We start from the raw sequence: 20,923 nt of genomic DNA on the forward strand, positions 1-20,923 counted from the left end.
GTCAGACTTGGAGTTTGAGAATTTTAAGCAAAAAAAAAAAAAAATTAACCCAAAAATCTGCATCGGAAAAACACAAACAATTGAGGTTACTCAATACCATAAAAAAAATTTAACTCCTGCCCACTCAAAAACTCCACATCCACCAGCCTTAACGAATGTGACACAAATTAAGTCAGTCGAGATCATCATTCCTCCCCTCAAATAACCAGCTTTCCCTTTTTTTTTTTTTTTGCTTCTTCAGGTTCCTCCTGACCAACACAGCACTGCATTTGGTGTTCCATTTGAATTGGGAAGGGGGGGGATTCACAAAAGGAATTCAGGTTTATCGAAGAATGACGGGCTGTTAAACTGAACCAGTATGATGGCAAATTGAATGACGAGATTACAACAGAGATGAGAATGAATTGAGGACCAAAAAAACCAATCACTTTCAGCAAGAATTTTATTTCCATTACCAACAACCAGGAAATCCAATGTGAAGCTGCACAAACAAACATTTGCAAAATGAGAAATCAGCTGCAGACCTTCTCTCATTTGCTTTGTTTACCCAGAGCCTCTGCACCGCTCGATGTACAGATATCACCAGAGCGAGCGGAATCGGGCTTTTCCCCGTTCAACGGGGTCTTCTGCATCGAGTCGAACACCTTGTTTAGAGATTTTAGAATGTCGGTTAAATAGACACGACCACTCTCTGCAGCAACTTGGATCCCGGAAGAACTCTTCCTGAACAGCTCTTGGCCAGCCTTGCTTGATACAGCAAAGAGCCGACGGTAAAAATCAAGAGCCGAGGAGCTTGGTATGACAACTTTCTCTTCCTTACTCTCACCTTCTGTAGGATGTACAAGCACAAGTCTCGACAGAAGTATTCCAAAAAAAAAAAAAAAAAAAAAAAAAAAAAAAGAAACAGCATCATGTCCACACTTCACAATCTTACCTGTCTGATCTTGTGGCAGGTATCCATCCACTTGAGAAAGCATGGAGTCTGCACCAGACATGACCACCTGTCCAAACTTGGTTTTCAGTAGCGAGTCTGTACCGTCCAACACGGCCTGCTTGGATCTCTCCAAACCCGCTCCGACCTGGGACTTGGACCAATCCAGAAAGACTCCCATTTGTTTTTGAGCATTTTCTAAGTTCTTCTTCACATCATCAAGAACCTGCAAACAAGTAAATGTCCATCAAATACTGCACAGTGGAACATTTAAATTACAAGATTCATTTATTTCTCAAGTTGAAAACAGACATATACACGTCTCCACCAAATTACATTTCACAACAGAAAGATTCACAATCACATTCCCCATACCTTGTTGGCAGGTTGCTGCAAGACCGGGACCTTCGCTTCCGCAAGATCCAGACCCCGGCAAGCGAGTTCGTCAACAAACTTAACTGAGAATAAATGGGAAAAAATAACAAAAAAGTCCACAAAGTTAAAGTTAAAAATAAATATATAAACAGAATTTCAGACATGTCCGATGTGCACATAATCACTCACTCTGTGGATGAAGAATCCTGGCGATTGGTTGGATCCCATTGGAGACGATCACAGTTACTCCCGTAACTCCCTGTTCCACCATGTTACCCACAGAGAGAAGAACAGGCCAAGACTCCTTCCCTCTCTTGTAGGACTGAACCAACTCATCCACGGCAGAACTGAACAACGGGAGTGAATACAATCTCTGCACCACATTCTGTGGACAAGAACAAAGTTTAAACAATGAGAATCTCATTCTGAAACAGCAAGGGATTAACTTTTAATATCCTTGTGAAAAGATCTGATCCTGGGAATCAAATATCAAAGCCCCAACCTCACCTTATCAGTACAGGTTACATGAACATCCATCATTTAGTTTGTGCCTTTACACCTCAGAGCAAACAAGCAGAGACTCATGAGGAAACACAATGGAACACGAGCTCGGCAACCTCACACATTGAACATCATGTCTTCTGTATTCACTCACAATGTGTCATGTGTATGTGAAAGTAAATAAACGCTGCCCATTCTACCTTGAAGTGGAGAAACCTTTGTTGGAGGAAAATAAAATGAAACCAGCAAAGAGTAAAACCACCAGCACACTGGCTCAACTGGTCCACTTCCATGTTTTTTATTCATTTTAAACTGTTAAAGTTCACAAAGTGTGGAAACAACAATTTAAAATGGAGAACAAAAAATAATTTATACACAGACACATCTCTCAAATTACAAAAACTACAAAGTGAGAAAACTACAAAGAAAAAAAAAAGAGAAAACTACAAAACTAATCAGATTCGAAATCGAAATCGAACTCGAACTCGATCCACCAGGTTCAGATGAAGAACCAACGAACCCACCTTGGTATCGACGGTCTGAACCTCCACGGCCATTACGTTCAAACCGAGAACCGTTTAACAGGGAGAGAAACGGGGAGGATTACCTGGAGCAACAAGGGTTAAATCAAGGTGAGAACCACCAGGTGTGGAACGGGAACCTGAACCACGGAACAGAGAAGGAAAGGACAAAACGAACGAATTTTTACCTTTTTATACAAAAACACGAACACCTGTTACTCTGACGTCACAACGGTACGCACTCACAATCAGGAATTTCACCCAAATTATCATTTTATTTCAACCGGAGGATTTATTAAAACAATGACATTTACACAAACATGGAACATTCTCGATGTTTCCACGAGACTCCGTTTATGTGTTTTATTCCAATATTGCAATCATAAACATGTTCAAGAAAACCCGCACACGGCAGGTGGTCATTTGGCCCACGATACCTGTTCCAGCTGATGTCAGATGGTCGTTTGGCCCACTATACCTGTGCCTGCTCATGGCAAGTGGTCATTTGGCCCACTATACCTGTGCCTGCTCATGGCAAGTGGTCGTTTGGCCCACTATACCTGTGCCTGCTCATGGCAATTGGTCATTTGGCCCACTATACCTGTGCCTGCTCATGGCAAGTGGTCATTTGGCCCACTATACCTGTGCCTGCTCATGGCAAGTGGTCGTTTGGCCCACTATACCTGTGCCTGCTCATGGCAATTGGTCATTTGGCCCACTATACCTGTGCCTGCTCATGGCAAGTGGTCATTTGGCCCACTATAACTGTGCCTGCTCATGGCAAGTGGTCGTTTGGCCCACTATACCTGTGCCTGTTCCAGGCAAGTGGTCATTTGGCCCGTTATACCTGTGCCTGCTCATGGCAAGTGGTCGTTTGGCCCACTATACCTGTGCCTGCTCATGGCAATTGGTCATTTGGCCCACTATACCTGTGCATGCTCATGGCAAGTGGTCATTTGGCCCACTATAACTGTGCCTGCTCATGGCAAGTGGTCGTTTGGCCCACTATACCTGTGCCTGTTCCAGGCAAGTGGTCATTTGGCCCGTTATACCTGTGCCTGCTCATGGCAAGTGGTCGTTTGGCCCACTATACCTGTGCTTTATCCATTTTCTCGCGTTCAATGTCTGAACCCATTCCTCTCAAACTCCGACAAACAGCATCTGCACCCGTTCAACATCTGCAGGACAGGGAACTGGTACACATTGGCCCTCTCCTTTCGAGGGGATTTTCATGTTCGCAACTTCATGCAGACGAGTCAACCGGCTTTACATCCCTAAATGTCCTCAGAGTGGAACTTGATGTCTCTGATTTCATGATTTATTGAATAAAATCTCAATGTGAATTTGAATGTGATTTGTGGAATGATTACATCATCTCTGTGAACAAGAGTTGTTTTTATTATTATTTAATTAATAAAGATGTTCAAGGAAACACATACGACAGGTGGACACGTCTTCCTTCCCACTCGCCAAGCAGTTTGATTGAGTCAAAGGTCTCAAGAAAACATTCCAACTGAACAGAGTGTTCAACACTTCTTTCCAACAAGGCAGTTTGCATGGAAGTAGTTAAGATGAGAAGGGCACTCGGTGGAGTACATACCTCCATCACGTAATACCTGATCCACGAAAAGATATCGAGCCCAATACATGTTTGAAATATCATGTTATCCAGGACTATATTGTTTTTGGCCCTATCTCTCAATGGGGAAGAATCACTCCAAAAAATTCTCAAATCCGGATCCGGATCTGCATCTTCATCAGAATTAAGCGTTGCCGTCCTTGGCTGGTCACCATACTCAAAACATTTCAGCAAAATTACTTGAAAACTGTGGCCAGACAAAAAACAAACAGACAGACACACAAACAAACGGAACAGACCAACAAACTTGGCGATTTTTTTTTTTGCCAAGTCACAAACAGACAGAACAACAAATCGACCGATGAATATACTTGAAAAATCTTCGATATTGAAATTTCAACAAACAAACAAACAAACACCAGAGAAACAAACAGACAGACAGGGATGAAAATAAAACCTCCTTCCACCCTCGGTGGTGGAGATAAAAAGAAAAAGAAAAAGAAAAATAAGTTTTCAAACGGAGCCAAATCACGCGGTTTCAACACTAAAAGATCCAGATTTCCTCGAATTAAATGATCATAAACTGTGACAGCCATATTGGATATATACAAATAAAGGGCAAATGCGATCAAAAAGTTGATCATTTCAAAAAAAAACTTCTCCTGAATGTGTAAATTATTTTAAAACTTTAGATAATTCAAAAAAATTCCATCCAAAAGGTGCAAAATAATGTTCTGAAGTTGAGCATGTGTAAAAGTGGTGGCCATCTTGGATTGATGGAAATTAGGGACGTGGAAGTGCTGAGTGATCACTTCATGATGACTTTATACTCCATAAATCCACCCCAAACCCACCTCCTTCAAATTCCCTGCTTTCCTTCCTGAAAGTCCCTGTGGTGTCCATCTTGTATTCCCCATGTTCTCCGCTCCATCCCTCTCCCTTCCACAGATCTCCTTCTGTCTCTGTTCCTCACTGTTTTGTCCTTCCCTCTCCCACCCCTCTTGTCTCAAGCCCCCCTTGCTGTACATTGTGTGTTCGCTCTCATACGAGCCTCGACAAGGTAAACAAGAAAAGAAAAATGTGTTTGAACAAGTAGAAAACACAGAAAGCATCATTTTGGCTTTAAATCCATGTCTGTATGTCCTTCATTGGCAAAGTTATTTCAATTTCTTCATTTTTTTAAAGACTTAAAGGAAAATTGAGCATAACTATGGAAACGGCTGAAAAACAAAGATAAACCCAAATTATTTTTAGCCAACAATCCATTTCAAAAATAGCACAGCGGATAAGCACCATTATTGTGCGTTTTATGAGAAAAGCATAAATTTTCTGACATAGTTAGTTGCATTTGTTTGTGTGTCTGTCTGTTAGTTTTTTGTCTGGCCACAGTTTTCAAGTAATTGTGCTGAAATGTTTTGTGTGTGGTGACCAGCCAAGGACGGCAACGTTTATTTCTGGTGAACATCCAGATCCGAATCTGAGAATTTTTTTGAGTGATTCTTCACCATTGAGAAATAGGGCCAAAAACAATGTTTGTGATATCTCCAAAAGTTGTGGACGACTTGTGACAAAATGAGGTGGAGGAGTTGGTTTGGAAACGAGAACAAGCCGATTCGATTTTGGTTTCCTCCGTCCCATCAGTGGGATACAAAATCTAAATTGTCCAACCTGGTGGAGGTATCGGCTCCATGACGTGCCGTTGTTTCAGACAAGTGTGGCTCCACGAGTGATTGTTTTTTCTGTCTTTTTGTCTGTCTGTTTGTCTGTCTGTGTGTGTGTCTGTCTGTTTGTCACATGATGTTTGGCCACAGTTTTCAAGCAATCGTTCTGAATTTTTTTGTGTTTTCGGTGACCGGCCAAGGATGACAATAACAACGGTGAATTTGGTGATTTTTTGGTGATTAATTTTGGTGGTGATTTTTAGGTGATTGGTGATTAATTTTGGTGAATATCCGGATCTGAGAACTTTTTAAGTGATTCTTCCCCATTGAGAGATCGGGCCATAAACAATATATAACACAATTTCTCAAAAAGTTATGGATGGATTCGGCCGAAACTTGGGCGGGGGGCCGCAGGTTGGGACGGCCACCAAGAAGAATTGATTCTGTTTTGGTGAAGATCCGAATTCTGATCTGGATACGACAGTTATTTAATTTTTAAATAATTCTTCCCCATTGAGAGATCGGGCCAAAAACTATATAGTCCTGAATAACATGATATTTCAAACATGTATTGGGATCAGGTATAACGTGATCATAATATAATATGTTCTCGTGGATCAGGAATTACGTGATGAAGGTATGTACTCCACCGAGTGCCCTTCTCATCTTGACTACTTCTATGCAAACTGCCATGTTAGAAAGAAGTGTTGAACACTCTGTTCAGTTGGAATGTTTCCTTGAGACCTTTGACTAAATCAAACTGCTTGGCGAGCGGGAAGGAAGACGTGTCCACCTGTCGTATGTGTTACCTTGAACATCTTTATTAATAAAATAATAACAGAAACAACTCTTGCTCACAGAGATGACGTAATCATTCCACAAATCGCATTCAAATTCACATTGAGATTTTATGACATAAATCATGAAAACAGAGACATCAAGTTCCTCTCTGAGGACATTTAGGGACGTAAAGCCGGTTGTCTCGTCTGCATGAAGTTGTGAACATGAAAATCCCCTCGAAAGGAGAAGGCCAATGTGTACCGGTTCCCTGTCTTGCAGATGTTGAACGGGTGCAGATGCTGTTTGAAGGAGTTCGAGAGGAATGGGTTCATACATTGAACGTGAGAAAATTGATAAAGCACAGGTATAGTGGGCCAAACGACCACCTGCCGTGTGGAGGCACAGGTATAGTGGGCCAAACGACCACCTTCCATCGGCTGATGCAGGTTTCGTGGGCGAATTGACCACCTGCCGTGTGCGGGTTTTTTGAACATGTTTATGATGACAATATTGGAATAAAACACATAAACGGAGTCACGTGGAAACATCTAGAATGTTCCACGTTTGTGTAAATATCATTGTTTTGATAAATCCTCGGAGTGAAATAAAATGATAATTTGGGTGAAATTCCTGACTGTGAGTGCGCACCGTTGTGACGTCAGAGTAGCAGGTGTTCGTGTTTCTTGTTTTAAAAAGGTAAAAAAATCCGTTCGTTTTGTCCTTCCTTCTCTGTCCCGTGGTTCAGGTTCCCGGTCCCCACCTAGTGGTTCTCACCTTGATTTAACCCTTGTTGGTCCAGGTAATCCTCCCCGTTTCTCTCCCCGTTAAACGGTTCTCGGTTTGAACGTAATGGCCGTGGAGGTTCAGACCGTCGGTACCAAGGTGGGTTCGTTGGTTCTTCATCTTAACCTGGTGGATCAAGTTCGAGTTCGAGTTGGGATAACTGGAGCAAATCGCCGGGGATTTAAATATGATTCGTTTGAATTGTTGAAACGTTTTAATGGAGGTGAACTGATGGACAGGTGTGGTGGGTTGGGGTTTGGGTCCTTCCTGTATGTGTTACACCCTAAAGTTGTGGTTTGTTTAAACATCCAATTTCAATCTAAACGGTTCATGTGAATGTTCTCTGAAGGTTTGAATCCTCATCCTCCTTTCATCCACTAATCCCTCATTGTAGAGCAAACCTTTCTAATTTGTCCTGACAGTGTTTAATGAGACTCGTGATGGTTTATACAAACAGCAGATTCTTGTGGTTAAAAATACCACCTAAAAAAGCTCATTCAATACTTCAAAGAGGTGTGTGTGTGTGTGTGTGTGTGTGTGTGTGTGTGTGTGTGTGTGTGTGTGTGTGTGTGTGTGTGTGTGTGTGTGTGTGTGTGTGTGTGTGTGTGTGTTTACCTCATTGTGCAGGTCCAGATAACTTCACAATGTTGGCTGTTGTCACAAAACCATTGGGCTGGTGTCGTAGTTCCCGAACGCACACATTGTCAAGAGCTTTAATGATCAATTTTCATTAGAAATATAAAATTAAAGTACGAGGTGTTAAAATGATTCATGTCCTGAAACATTATTTGTATCGATATTTAATATATATGTATCTATATATATTTATGTTTTAAACTGTGCGACATGTAACTCCCCAACCACTGCAGGGTCAATGTATCTGAAGAAAAAAAAAAAAAGTATGAACAAAGGTCATTAACGCAAACTTACTTTCAAAACCACACTTAGTGTGAGCAAGTAACACATTGTAACTAAATTAAATTTGTAAATTGTAAAACTCTCTGCCACCACCAAGTTATTGGGAGGTACCCGGTCCATTCACACCCCATGAGGCCCCAGCACATGGTACGTGTCACATACATTGTAGTTTTTGTAATTTGAGAGATGTGTCTGTGTATAAATTATTTTTTGTTCTCTATTTTAAATTGTTGTTTCCACACTTTGTGAACTTTAACAGTTTAAAATGAAAAATAAAAAACATGGAAGTGGACCAGTTGAGCCAGTGTGCTGGTGGTTTTACTCTGTGCTGGTTTCATTTTATTTTCTTCCAACAAAGGTTTCTCTACTTCAAGGTAGAATGGGCAGCGTTTATTTTCTTACACATACACGTACATATACATGACACAGTGTGAGTGAATACAGAAGACATGATGTTCAATGTGTGAGGTTGCCGAGCTCGTGCTCCATTGTGTTTCCTGATGAGTCTCTGCTTGTTTGCTCTGAGGTGTAAAGGCACAAACTAAATGATGGATGTTCATGTAACCTGTACTGATGAGGTGAGGTTGGGGCTTTGATATTTGATTCCCAGGATCAGATCTTTTCACAAGGATATTAAAAGTTAATCCCTTGCTGTTTCAGAATGTCCATTGTTTTAACCTCGTTCTTGTCCACAGAATGTGGTGCAGAGATTGTATTCACTCCCGTTGTTCAGTTCTGCTATGGATGAGTTGGTTCAGTCCTACAAGAGAGGGAAAGAGTCTTGGCCTGTTTTTCTCTCTGTGGGTAATATGGGGGAGCAGGGAGTTACGGGAGTAACTGTGATCGTCTCCAGTGGGATCCAACCAATCGCCAGGATTCTTCATCCACAGAGTGAGTGATTCTGTGCACATCGGACGTGTCTGAAATTCTGTTTATATATTTATTTTTTAACTTTAACTGTGTGGACTTTTTTGTTTTTATTTTTTCCCATCTATTCTCAGTTAAGTTTGTTGACGAACTCGCTTGCCGGGGTCTGGATTTTGTGGAAGCGAAGGTCCCGATCTTGCAGCAACCTGCCAACAAGGTATGGGGAATGGGGGAAGTGATTGTGAATATTTCTGTAGTGAAATGTAATTTGGTGGAGATGTGAAAATGTCTGTTTTCAACTGGAGAAATAAATGAATCCTGTAATTTAAATGTTCCACTGTGCAGTAATTGATGGACATTTCCTTGTTTGCAGGTTCTTGATGATGTGCAGAAGAACTTAGAAAATGCCCAAAAACAAATGGGGGTCTTTCTGGATTGGTCCAAGTCCCAGGTCGGAGCGGGTTTGGAGAGATCCAAGCAGGCTGTGTTGGACGGTACAGACTCTCCTGAAAACCAAGTTTGGACAGGTGCTCATGTCTGGTGCAGATTCGATGCTTTCTCAAGTGGATGGATACCTGCCACAAGATCAGACAGGTAAGATTGTGAAGTGTGGACATGATGCTGTCTTTTTTTTTTTTGGTTCTTCTGTCGAGACTAATACTTGTACATCCTGCAGAAGGTGAGAGTAAGGAAGAGAAAGTTGTCATTACCAAGCTCCTCGGCTCTTGACTTTTACCGTCGACTCTTTGCTGTATCAAGCAAGGCCGGGCGAGAGCTGTTCAGGACGAGTTCGACCAGGATCCAACTTGCTGCAGAGAGTGGTCGTGTCTATTTAACCGACATTCTAAAATCTCTCAAGGTGTTCGATTCGATGCAGAAGACCCCGTTGAACGGGGAAAAGCCCGATTCCACTCGCTCTGGTGATATCTGTAAATCGAGCAGTGCAGAGGCTCTGGTAAACAAAGCTAATGAGAAGGTCTGCAGCTGATTTCTGATTCTGTCAATGTTTGTTTGTTCAGCTTCACATTGAATTGAATGGATTGGATTTTCTGGTTGTTGGTAATGGAAATAAAATTCTTGCTGAAAGTGGTTTTTGGTCTTCAATTCATTCTGTTTCGGTTTAACAGCCCGTCATTCTTGGATAAACCCGAATTCCTTTTGTGAACCCCCCCCCCCCTTCCCAATTCAAATGGAACACCAAATGCAGCGCTGCATTGAAGTCAGGACGAACCTGAAGAAGCAAAAAAAAAAAGGAAAGATGGTCATTTGAGGGGAGGAGTGATGATCTCGACTGACTTTTAATTTGTGGATTTGGAGTTTTATTTATTTATTTATTTGTTTTTATGGTATCCAGTGTTATGGACTGAGTAACCTAAATTGTTTATTCTTCTGTTTTTGTTATTCCGATGGAGATTTTTAGCTTAAAATTCTCAAACCCCAAGTCTGACAAAATATTTTAACCACCGTTTGATAGCGTACTTGATGATTGACATCACAGGTGGCTTGGTACGGCTGACATCCTGAAAAGAAAAAATATATACATATATATATATATATATATATATATATAAAACCCCCAAAAAACTTCACTTCTCTCAAACGTGCAACGGAAAAATGTCACTTCACACATGTTAATGAACTCCCCAGAGGAACACTTTTGTTGTTGTTGTTGTTGTTGTTGTTGTTGTTGTTGTTGACTGGTGAAGTGGTGTCTCGGTAAATTTGACTGCTGCGTGGGAATTATTTGAGATTTCTTGAGCGTCATCTACGCAACAATTCAGTCGGGGGGAAAAAAATTGACGTCATCGGTGACTGTTCGGCAGCCATATTGTTTTGAAAAAAAATAAATTATTTTAATCTTCAAAATGGCAAGACAGATTAAGGTGAAACTTTGCACACACACATTCCCCATAACATCCTTTTACAAGTTTGTTAATTTATAATTGAGAGATAATATGGTTTGATGATCATATTGAATTTACCCTCAAACATCTCCAGAATGGTTGGTCAGATCAAGGGGAAACTTGAAAAAGGTATTCTCCTTTGGGAGGGAATATAAGCTTGCTAAAGAATAATTAATAGGTCACATGGTTTGTCAGCCGTATTGGATTGAAGAAAACTATATATTTTCTCTGGAATGACAACCAATCGGAGTGAGACTTTGCAAGTATCTAACACCATGGTGACATGCATGGTAAAAAAAATTATGTCATCACATGGTTTGGCGGCCATGTTAGAGAGAGAAATGAACCTCAACCGATTAACACGAAACTTCACATGCATGCTTCCCTCCCTGCTTGGAGGGAGAATGAAAATTTATGATGTCATAAGTCATAGGGATTGTCAGCCATATTGGATTGAATATTAATAAAAAAATTTCTCCAGAATGGGTGGACAGATTTTGGCAAAACTTCATGCACACTTTCCCCAAGACATTATTTTACAAGTTTGTTAATTTCTAATTGATAGATCACATGGTTTGGTGGCCATATTGAATTTACCCAAAAACCTTCAAACATCTTCTCCAGAACAGCTGGTCAAATCAAGGGGAAACTTCACTCATGTATTCTCCTTGGTTGTTGGATATAAATTAGTTCATGAATAATTGATGGTCAGATGGTTTGGCAGCCATATTGGATTGAAAAAAATTAATTGTTTTCTCTGGAATCTCTCACCCAACCAAAGCCAAACTTGGCAAATATCTTCGAACTCCATGCCTGCATATACGATAAAAATTATGCACAAGTCACATGGTTTGGTGGCCATCTTGGATAGAAAGAGCCACCTGGTCCGATGAAACTTAACATGATCCACTACCCAATTGGAGGGCGAATTTAAATTCTACCAATGGCGCAAGACATCACATCTATACTTATCAGATAAAGCCTTCAACTGGCATAAGTGATATAATGAAGGCACCTATGACATAAATCTTTCTCAATGGGGAGTTTTTGACATGTTCTGAGTAAAAATAAAAAAAAATTCCCATGGAGCAGTTTCAGACAGAGGTCCAATGTTTCTCTTTTCCAACATGGCTGCAACACCAAATTACCTATGGCTTCACAATTATCACTGAAAAATCTATATGAGTCACTCATGTTGAAAATTTTGTGTCTCACTCAAGCTGTTACAGAGAAAATGAATTTAAAAAGGAATAAACACCCAACATCACGTGGGAAAGATAATTGGACCACTGGGCACTGGCCGAATGTTATCACCCAAATTTGGCAGCATTCTGACTGTTGGGTCTGGATAAGAAGATTTTTGAAGTCATTTATATATCCCTCTCCCCGACCCCCAAATTGATAAAATTAGGCAATTTTGACACATTTCTGGTCAAGTGATTGACATGACTGGCAATTTAGCATCACTACCCTGGTCTAATGTAATAACCCAAATTTTGTGGGTCTGGAGAAGAAAATTTTGGAAGGAATTTGCACGACCACCATTTTGACACACTTCTGACCATGTGACCAGCACAGCCTCCACAATTTAGCATTACAATCCTAATCTAATGTCACCAAGATTTGGTAGCATTCTGACTGGTGGTTCTCGAAGATTTTTGAAGGAATTTTTGCGGTTTCCCAAAAATTGACGAAGTTGGCCATTTTGACAAACTTCGCGTCATGTGATCAACATGGCCTCTTCATTTTAACATCAGGAGTGTGTTGTAATCCATCCATCCATTGGGACCATACTCTGTGCAGAGCGGTGGTGCTGCCTCAACAGTCTCCTGGGTTATTGGGCACAATCCTGGATGGATCGCCACTTCGACGCAGGATACCAGCATGCTGGCACTCATTTTGCCAACGTCAGAAGGATGACAGTTTGAATGAACCAAACCTCGTATTACTTCAACATCCAAGCAGGATTCTAACTCAGGATCCTCAGATACCAAGTCCACCACTCACCACGAGCTATTACGCCAACATCAGGCATGTGTTCTAATGTTTTAATCCAAATTTGGTTGCATTCTGACTGGTGGGCCTGGAGAAGAAGATTGTTGAAGAAATTTACATGATTTTCGAAACAATTGATTGTCGGCCATTTTGACACACTTTCGGTCACATGATCGGCATGAGTTGCACAATTAAACATCCCTACGCTGACGTGATATTGTAACCCAAATTCTGTAGCATTCTGATTGGTCGGTTTGGAGAAGATTTTTGAAGGAATTTGTGTGACTGCCATTTTGACACATTTCCGGTCACATGATAAACATGAGTTGCGTATTTTAACATCCCTACCCTGGCCTAATGTTGTAACACAAATTTGGAAGCATTCTGACTGGTGGGTTTGGAGAAGATTTTGGAAGGAATTTGCACGACCGCCATTTTGACACATTTCCGGTTATGTGATGGGCATGACCTCCACAATTTAACATCCCGACCCCGGCCTCATGTTGTAACCCAAATTTGGAAGCATTCTGACTGTTTTGTCTGGCGAAGAAGATTTGTGAAGAAATTTACTCTGTCGGCCATTTTGACCGAAAGTCTTGTGACCAGAACGAGGTTTGCAATCCCTGTTGCCAGTAAGGAGAGGAACGTTGCTGTGAAATTTCTGCCGTATCAGCCCAGCGGTTGGGTTGGCGAAGTTGAAAAAGAATATGGACGGATGGACGTACAGATGGTTCACGATGACAATACCTTATCTGGAATATAAATTCCAGAGAAGCAAATAATGTGGAGACATCAAGGGGGCCTTTGAAGGGGGTATGTCTACATCGGGTAGAACAAAGGCCAACCTCTGTTTTTTATCATGTATTTATTTATTTTTTTCAATTCATCGATGCGTCACATTTATGAAATGGATTGTTGGCTAAAAATATTTTAGGTTTATCTTTGTTTTTCAGCCGTTTGCATGGTTATGCTGAATTTTCTTTTAAGTCTTTAAATATATTAAGAAATGGAAATAACTTTGCGAATGAAGAACATACAGACGTGGATTTAAGCCAAAATTATTCTTTCTGTGTTTTCTGCTTGTTCCAACACATTTTTCTTTTTTGTATACCTTGTCGAGGCTCGTATGAGAGCTAGCACACAATGCACAGCAAGGGGGGCTTGAGACAAGAGGGGTGGGAGAGGGAAGGACAAAACAGAGAGGAACAGAGACATTAGGAGATCTGTGGAAGGGAGAGGGATGGGGCATGGAACATGGGATATACAATATGGATATTACAGGGACTTTCAGGAAGGAAAGCAGGGAATTTGAAGGAAGTGGGTTTGAGGTGGATTTATGGAGTATAAAGTCATCATGAAGTAATCACTCAGCACTTGCACGTCCCTAATTTCCATAAATCCAAGATGGCCGCCACTATGAAACATGTTCAACTTCAGAACATTATTTTGCACCTTCTGGATGGAATTTTTGAATTCTCTAAAGTATTAAAATAATCTCCACATTCAGGAGAAGTTTTTTTAAATGAGCAACTCTTTGATAGCATTTGCCCTTTATTTGCATCTATCCAATATGGCTGTCACCATTTATGATAATTAAATTTGAGGAAATCTGGCTCTTTTCGTGTTGAAACCGCATGATTTGACTCCGTTTGAAAACTTATTTTTCTTTTTCTTTTTCTTTTTATCTCCACCACCGAGGGTGGAAGGAGGTTATATTTTCATCCCTGTCTGTCTGTTTGTTTTTCTGGTGTTTGTTTGTTTGTTTGTTGAAATTTCAATATCGAAGATTTTTCAAGTATATTTGTCGGTCGATTTGTTATTCTGTCTGTTTGTTACTTGGCAAAAAAAATTTCCCCAAGTTTGTTGGTCTGTTGCATAAGTTTGTATCTGTCTGTCTCTGTTTTTTGTCTGACCACAGTTTTCAAGCAATCGTTCTGAAATGTTTTGTGTGTGGTGACCAGCAAAGGACGGAAACGTTTATTTCTGGTGAACATCCGGATCTGAGAATTTTTTTGAGTGATTCTTCACCATTGAGAGATAGGGCCAAAAACAATGTATGTGATATCTCCAAAAGTTGTGGACGACGTGTGACAAAATGAGGTGGAGGAGTTGGTTTGGTAAGGAGAACAAGCCGATTCGATTTTGGTTTCCTCCTTCCTATCAGTGGGATACAAAATGTAAATTGTCCAAACTGGTGCAGGTATCGGCTCCATGACATGCCGATCCGTTTCGACAAGTGTGGCTCTAGGAGTGATTGTTTTTTTCTGTCCGTCTGTTTGTCTGTCTGTCTCTTTGTCACACGATGTATGGCCACAGTTTTCAAGCAATCGTTCTAAATTTGTTTTTTGTGTTGTCGGTGACCGGCCAAGGAGAACAATAACAATGCTTAATTTTGGTGAATATCCGGATCTGAAAACTTTTTAACTGATTCTTCCCCATTGAGAGATCGGGCCAAAAAAAATATAGTCCTGTGTAACATGATATTTCAAACATGTATTGGGCTCGACATGTTCTCGTGGATCAGGTATTACGTGATGGAGGTATGTACTCCACCGAGTGCCCTTCTCATCTTGACTACTTCCATGCAAACTGCCATGTTGGAAAGAAGTGTTGAACACTCTGTTCAGTTGGAATGTTTCCTTGAGACCTTTGACTTAAGCAAACTGCTTGGCGAGCGGGAAGGAAGACGTGTCCACCTGTCGTATGTGTTACCTTGAACATCTTTATGAATTAAATAATAACAGAAACAACTCTTGTTCACAGAGATGATGTAATCATTCCACAAATCACATTCAAATTCACATTGAGATTTTATTGAATGAATCATGAAATCAGAGACATTAAGTCCCACTCTGAGGCCATTGAGGGACGTAAAGCCGGTTGTCTCGTCTGCATGAAGTTGTGCACATGAAAATCCATTCGAAAGGAGAAGGCCAATGTGTACCGGTTCCCTGTCCTGGAGATGTTGAACCGGTCCATATGCTGTTTGAAGGTGTTTTGTGGGAATGGATTCATACATTGAACGACAGAAAATCGATAAAGCACAGGTATGGGGGACCAAACCACAACCTGCCGTGAGCAAGCACAGGTAAAACGGGCCAAACGATCACTTGCCGTGTGTAGGTACAGGTATAGTGGGCCAAACGACCACCTGCCATCAGCTGGTGCAGGTCTCGTGGGCAAATGACCACCTGCCGTGTTCGGGTTTTCTTTGACATGTTTATGATGACAAGATTGGAATAAAACACATAAACGGAGTCACGTGGAAACATCTAGAATGTTCCATGTTTGTGAAAATATCATTGTTTTAATAAATCCTCAGGATGAAATAAAATGATAATTTGGGTGAAATTAATGATTGTGAGTGCGTACCGTTGTGACGTCAGAGGAGCAGGTGTTCGTGTTTCTTGTATAAAAAGGTAAGAAATTCATTCGTTCGTTTTGTCCTTCCCTTCTCTGTTCCGTGATTCAGGTTCCCGGTCCCCACTTGGTGGTTCTCACCTTGATTTAACCCTTGTTGGTCCAGGTAATCCTCCCCGTTTCTCTCCCCGTTAAACGGTTCTCGGTTTGAACGTAATGGCCGTGGAGGTTCAGACCGTCGGTACCAAGGTGGGTTCGTTGGTTCTTCATCTGAACCTGGTGGATGGAGTTCGACTTCGAGTTCGAATCTGATTAGTTGGGATAACTTGAGCAAATCCCCGGGGATTTAAATATGATTCGTTTGAATTGTTGAAACGTTTTAATGGAGGTGAACTGATGTACAGGTGTGGTGGGTTGGGGTTTGGGCCCTTCCTGTTTGTGTTACACCCTGAAGTTGTGGTTTGTTTCAACATCCAATTTCAATCCAAAAGGTTCATGTGAATGTTCTGAAGGTTTGAATCCCCATCCTCCATTAATCTACTAATCCCTCATTTGTATAGCAAACTTTTTAATATGGCCCAACAGTGTTTGGTGCTGAGATTCGTGATGTTATAAAAACAAAAAAACAAATTGTGTTTGTGTGTGTGTGTGTGTGTGTGTGTGTGTGTGTGTGTGTGTGTGTGTGTGTGATTATCTTTGTGCAGGTCCAGATAACTTTACAATGTTGGCCGTTGTTGTGCCAATGTCACAAAACCATTGGGCTCGTGTCGTAGTTCCCGAACCCACACAGTATCAAGAGGTTCAAAGATCAATTTTCAAGAGAAATGTAAATATAATTGATTTCAAAATTGAAGTACGAGGTGTTAAAATGATTGATGTCCTGAAACATTTGTAGCGATATTTATATATAAATATATATATATATATATATATATATATATATATATATATATATATATATATATATATATTTTAAACTGTACCCCACGTACTTCCCCAACCACTGCAGGGTCAATGTATCTGGAGAAAAAAAAATATGACCAAAAATCATTAACGTAAACTTACTTTGAAGATCATCACAAAACCACACTTAGTGTGAGCAAGTAACGTTGTAACTAAATTAAATTTGTTAATTGTAAAACTCTTTGCCACCACCAAGTTATTGGGAGGTACCCGGTCCATTCACACCCCATGAGGCCCCAGCACATGGTACGTGTAACTCACACTGTAGTTTTTGTAATTTGAGAGATGTGACTGTGGATAAATTATTTTTTGTTCTCTATTTTACATTGTTGTTTCCACACATTGTGTACTTTAACAGTTTAAAATGAATAATAAAAAACATGGAAGTGGACCAGTTGAGCCAGTGTTCTGGTGGTTTTACTCTGTGCTGGTTTCATTTTATTTTCCTCCAACAAACGTTTCTCTATTTCAAGGTAGAATAGGCAGCGTTTTTCTTGCACACACATATACAGAATATATATATATATATATATATATATATATATATATATATATATATATATATATATATATATATATATATATATATACAAATGACAGTGTGAGTGAATGCAGAAGACATGATGTTCAATGTGTGAGGTTGCTGAGCTCGTGTTCCATTGTGTTTCCTGATGAGTCTCTGCTTGTTTGCTCTGAGGTGTAAAGGCACAAACTAAATGATGGATGTTCATGTAACCTGTACTGATAAGGTGAGGTTGTGGCTTAGTTTGATTCCCAGGATCAGATCTTTTCACAAGAATATTAAAGTTTAATCCCTTGCTGTTTCAGAATGAGATCCTCATTGTGTTAACCTCGTTCTTGTCCACAGAATGTGGTGCAGAGATTGTATTCACTCCCGTTGTTCAGTTCTGCCGTGGATGAGTTGGTTCAGTCCTACAAGAGAGGGAAGGAGTCTCGGCCTGTTTTTCTCTCTGTGGGTAATATGGTGGAACAGGGAGTTAGGGGAGCAGCTGTGATCGTCTCCAGTGGGATCCAACCAATCGCCAGGATTCTTCATCCACAGAGTGAGTGATTCTGTGCACATCGGACGTGTCTGAAATTCTGTTTATATATTTATTTTTAATTTTAACTTTGTGGACTTTTTTGTTTTTATTTTTTCCCATCTATTCTCAGTTAAGTTTATTGACGAGCTCGCTTGCCGGGGTCTGGATCTTGTGGAAGCGAAGGTCCCGATCTTGCAGCAACATGCCAACAAGGTACGGGGAATGTGGGAAGTGATTGTGAATCTTTCTGCAGTGAAATGTAATTTGGTGGAGACGTGTGTATGTCTGTTTACAACTGGAGAAATAAATGAATCTTCTAATTTAAATGTTCCTCTGTGCAGTAATTGATGGACATGTCCTTGTCCGCAGGTTCTTGATGATGTGAAGAAGAACTTAGAAAATGCCCAAAAACAAATGGGGGTCCTTCTGGATTGGTCCAAGTCTCAGGTCGGAGCGGTTTTGGAGAGATCCAAGCAGGCCGTGTTAGACGGTACAGACTCTCTCCTGAAAACAAAGTTTGGACAGGTGGTCATGTGTGGTGCAGATTCGATGCTTTCTCAAGTGGATGGATACCTGCCACAAGAACAGACAGGTAAGTTTGTGAAGTGTGGACATGATGCTGTTTTTTATTTTTCATACTTCTGTCGAGACTAACACTTGTACATCCTACAGAAGGTGAGAGTAAGGAAGAGAAAGTTGTCATACCAAGCTCCTCGGCTCTTGACTTTTACCGTCTGCTCTTTGCTGTATCAAGCAAGGCTGGGCGAGAGCTGTTCACGAAGAGTTCTTCCGGGATCCAACTTGCTGCAGAGAGCGGTCGTGTCCGTTTCACCGGCATTCTGAAATCTCTCAACAAGGTGTTCGACTCGGTGCAGAAGACCCCGTTGAACGGGGAAAACCCCGATTCCACTCGCTCTGGTGATATCTGTAAATCGAGCGGTGCAGAGGCTCTGGGTAAACAAAGCAAATGAGAATTTCTGCAGCTGATTTCTGATTCTGTAAATGTTTGTTTGTTCAGCTTCACATTGAATTGAATGGATTGGGTTTCCTGGTTGTTGGTAATGGAAATAAAATTCTTGCTGAAAGTGATTTTTGTTTTTGGTCCTCAATTCATTCTCGTCATGCAGACCGTCATTCTGTTTCGGTTTAACAGCCCGTCATTCTTGGATAAACCCGAATTCCTTTTGTGAATCCCCCCCCCCTTTCCCAATTCAAATGGAACACCAAATGCAGCGCTGCATTGAAGTCAGGACGAACCTGAAGAAGCAAAAAGAAAAAAAAGGGAAAGATGGTCATTTGAGGGAAGGAGAGATGATCTCGACTGACTTTTAATTTGTGGATTTGGAGTTTTATTATTATTTTTTTTATGGTATCCAGTGTAATGGACTGAGTAACCTAAATTGTTTATCCTTCTGTTTTTGTTCTTCCGTTGCAGATTTTTGGCTTAAAATTCTCGAACCCCAAGTCTGACAAAATATTTTCACCATCGTATGTATCATTTGATAGCGGACTTGATTGACATCTCAGGTGGCTTGGTACGGCCGACATCGTGAAAAAAAAAAATATATATATATATATATAAACCCCCAAAAACTTCAACTCTGTCTCAAACCGTGTAATGGAAAAATGTCACTTCACACATGTTAATGAATTCCCCAGAGGAACTTTTTTTTTTTTTTTTTTTTTTTTTTTTTTTTTTTTTTGACTGAAGCGGTGTCTTGGTAAATTTGACTGCTGCGTGGGAATGATTTGAGATTTCTTGAGCGTCATCTACGCAACAATTCAGTCGGAGGAAAAAAATTGACGTCATCGGTGACTGTTCGGCAGCCATATTGTTTTGAAAAAAAATGAATTATTTTAATCTTCAAAATGGCAAGACAGATTAAGGTGAAACTTTGCACACACACACACATCCCCATAACATCCTATTACAAGTTTGTTAATTTTTAATTGATATAATATGGTTTGATGATCATATTGAATTTACCCTCAAACATCTCCAGAATGGTTGGTCAGATCAAGGAGAAACATCAAAAAGGTATTCTCCTTTGGGAGGGAATATAAGCTTGCAAAAGAATAATTAATAGATCACATGGTTTGTCAGCCGTATTGGATTGAAGAAAACTATATATTTTCTCTGGAATGACAACCAATCGAAGCGAGACTTTGCAAGTATCTAACACCATGGTGACATGCATGGTAAAAAAAATTATGTCATCACATGGTTTGGCGGCCATGTTAGAGAGAGAAATGAACCTCAACCGATTAACACGAAACTTCACATGCATGCTTCCCTACCGGCTTGGAGGGAGAATGAAAATTTATGATGTCATAAGTCATAGGGATTGTCAGCCATATTGGATTGAATATTGATAAATTTTTAAATTCTTCTCCAGAATGGGTGGACAGATTTTGGCAAAACTTCATGCACACTTTCCCCAAGACATTATTTTACAAGTTTGTTAATTTCTAATTGATAGATCACATGGTTTGGTGGCCATATTGAATTTACCCAAAAACCTTCAAACATCTTCTCCAGAACAGCTGGTCAAATCAAGGGGAAACTTCACTCACGTATTCTCGTTGGTTGGTGGATATAAATTAGTTCATGAATAATTGATGGTCAGATGGTTTGGCAGCCATATTGGATTGAAAAAAAATTAATTGTTTTCTCTGGAATCACTTACCCAACCAAAGCCAAACTTGGCAAATATCATCGAACTCCATGCCTGCATATACGCT

The 20,923-nt window shown here is 40.4% G+C and overlaps 2 protein-coding genes and 1 pseudogene across 2 annotated transcripts; 2 read left to right on the forward strand and 1 right to left on the reverse strand.

Moving 5' to 3' along the window:
* Nucleotides 1-424: 424 nt before the first annotated feature.
* On the reverse strand, nt 425-2,487 carry LOC147009218 (perilipin-2-like). Its single transcript, XM_085861173.1, has 5 exons — nt 2,332-2,487; nt 1,496-1,691; nt 1,307-1,389; nt 935-1,157; nt 425-829 (listed from the first exon to the last, which is right to left on the reverse strand). The coding sequence occupies exons 1-5, from the start codon at nt 2,362-2,364 to the stop codon at nt 531-533; spliced, it is 834 nt and encodes a 277-aa protein (XP_085717299.1). The 5' UTR covers nt 2,365-2,487; the 3' UTR covers nt 425-530.
* Nucleotides 2,488-7,197: 4,710 nt separating this feature from the next.
* On the forward strand, nt 7,198-18,558 carry LOC147009219 (perilipin-2-like; annotated as a pseudogene).
* LOC147009220 (uncharacterized) lies at nt 18,326-19,264 on the forward strand. The gene is made up of 3 exons (XM_085861656.1): nt 18,326-18,394; nt 18,551-18,773; nt 18,854-19,264. Exons 2-3 carry the CDS (start codon nt 18,596-18,598, stop codon nt 19,150-19,152), a joined length of 477 nt encoding a protein of 158 aa, XP_085717782.1. The 5' UTR covers nt 18,326-18,394; nt 18,551-18,595; the 3' UTR covers nt 19,153-19,264.
* The last annotated feature ends 1,659 nt before the right edge of the window (nt 19,265-20,923 follow it).

Source organism: Eptatretus burgeri, chromosome 17, assembly GCF_056783735.1.
Source record: "Eptatretus burgeri isolate ZD-2024b chromosome 17, Ebu_testis_v1, whole genome shotgun sequence".
Classification (NCBI taxonomy): Eukaryota; Metazoa; Chordata; class Myxini; order Myxiniformes; family Myxinidae; genus Eptatretus; species Eptatretus burgeri.

Coding starts and splice junctions, on each gene's coding strand:
- LOC147009218 (XM_085861173.1), bottom strand. CDS start 2,364: ATGGCCGTGGAGGTTCAGACCGTCGATACCAAG. Junction 1,692..2,331: donor TTCAGACCGTCGATACCAAG/GTGGGTTCGTTG, acceptor TCTTGTCCACAG/AATGTGGTGCAGAGATTGTA. Junction 1,390..1,495: donor CAGGATTCTTCATCCACAGA/GTGAGTGATTAT, acceptor ATTTATTCTCAG/TTAAGTTTGTTGACGAACTC.
- LOC147009220 (XM_085861656.1), top strand. CDS start 18,596: ATGGGGGTCCTTCTGGATTGGTCCAAGTCTCAGGTCGGAGCGGTTTTG. Junction 18,774..18,853: donor CCTGCCACAAGAACAGACAG/GTAAGTTTGTGA, acceptor TACATCCTACAG/AAGGTGAGAGTAAGGAAGAG.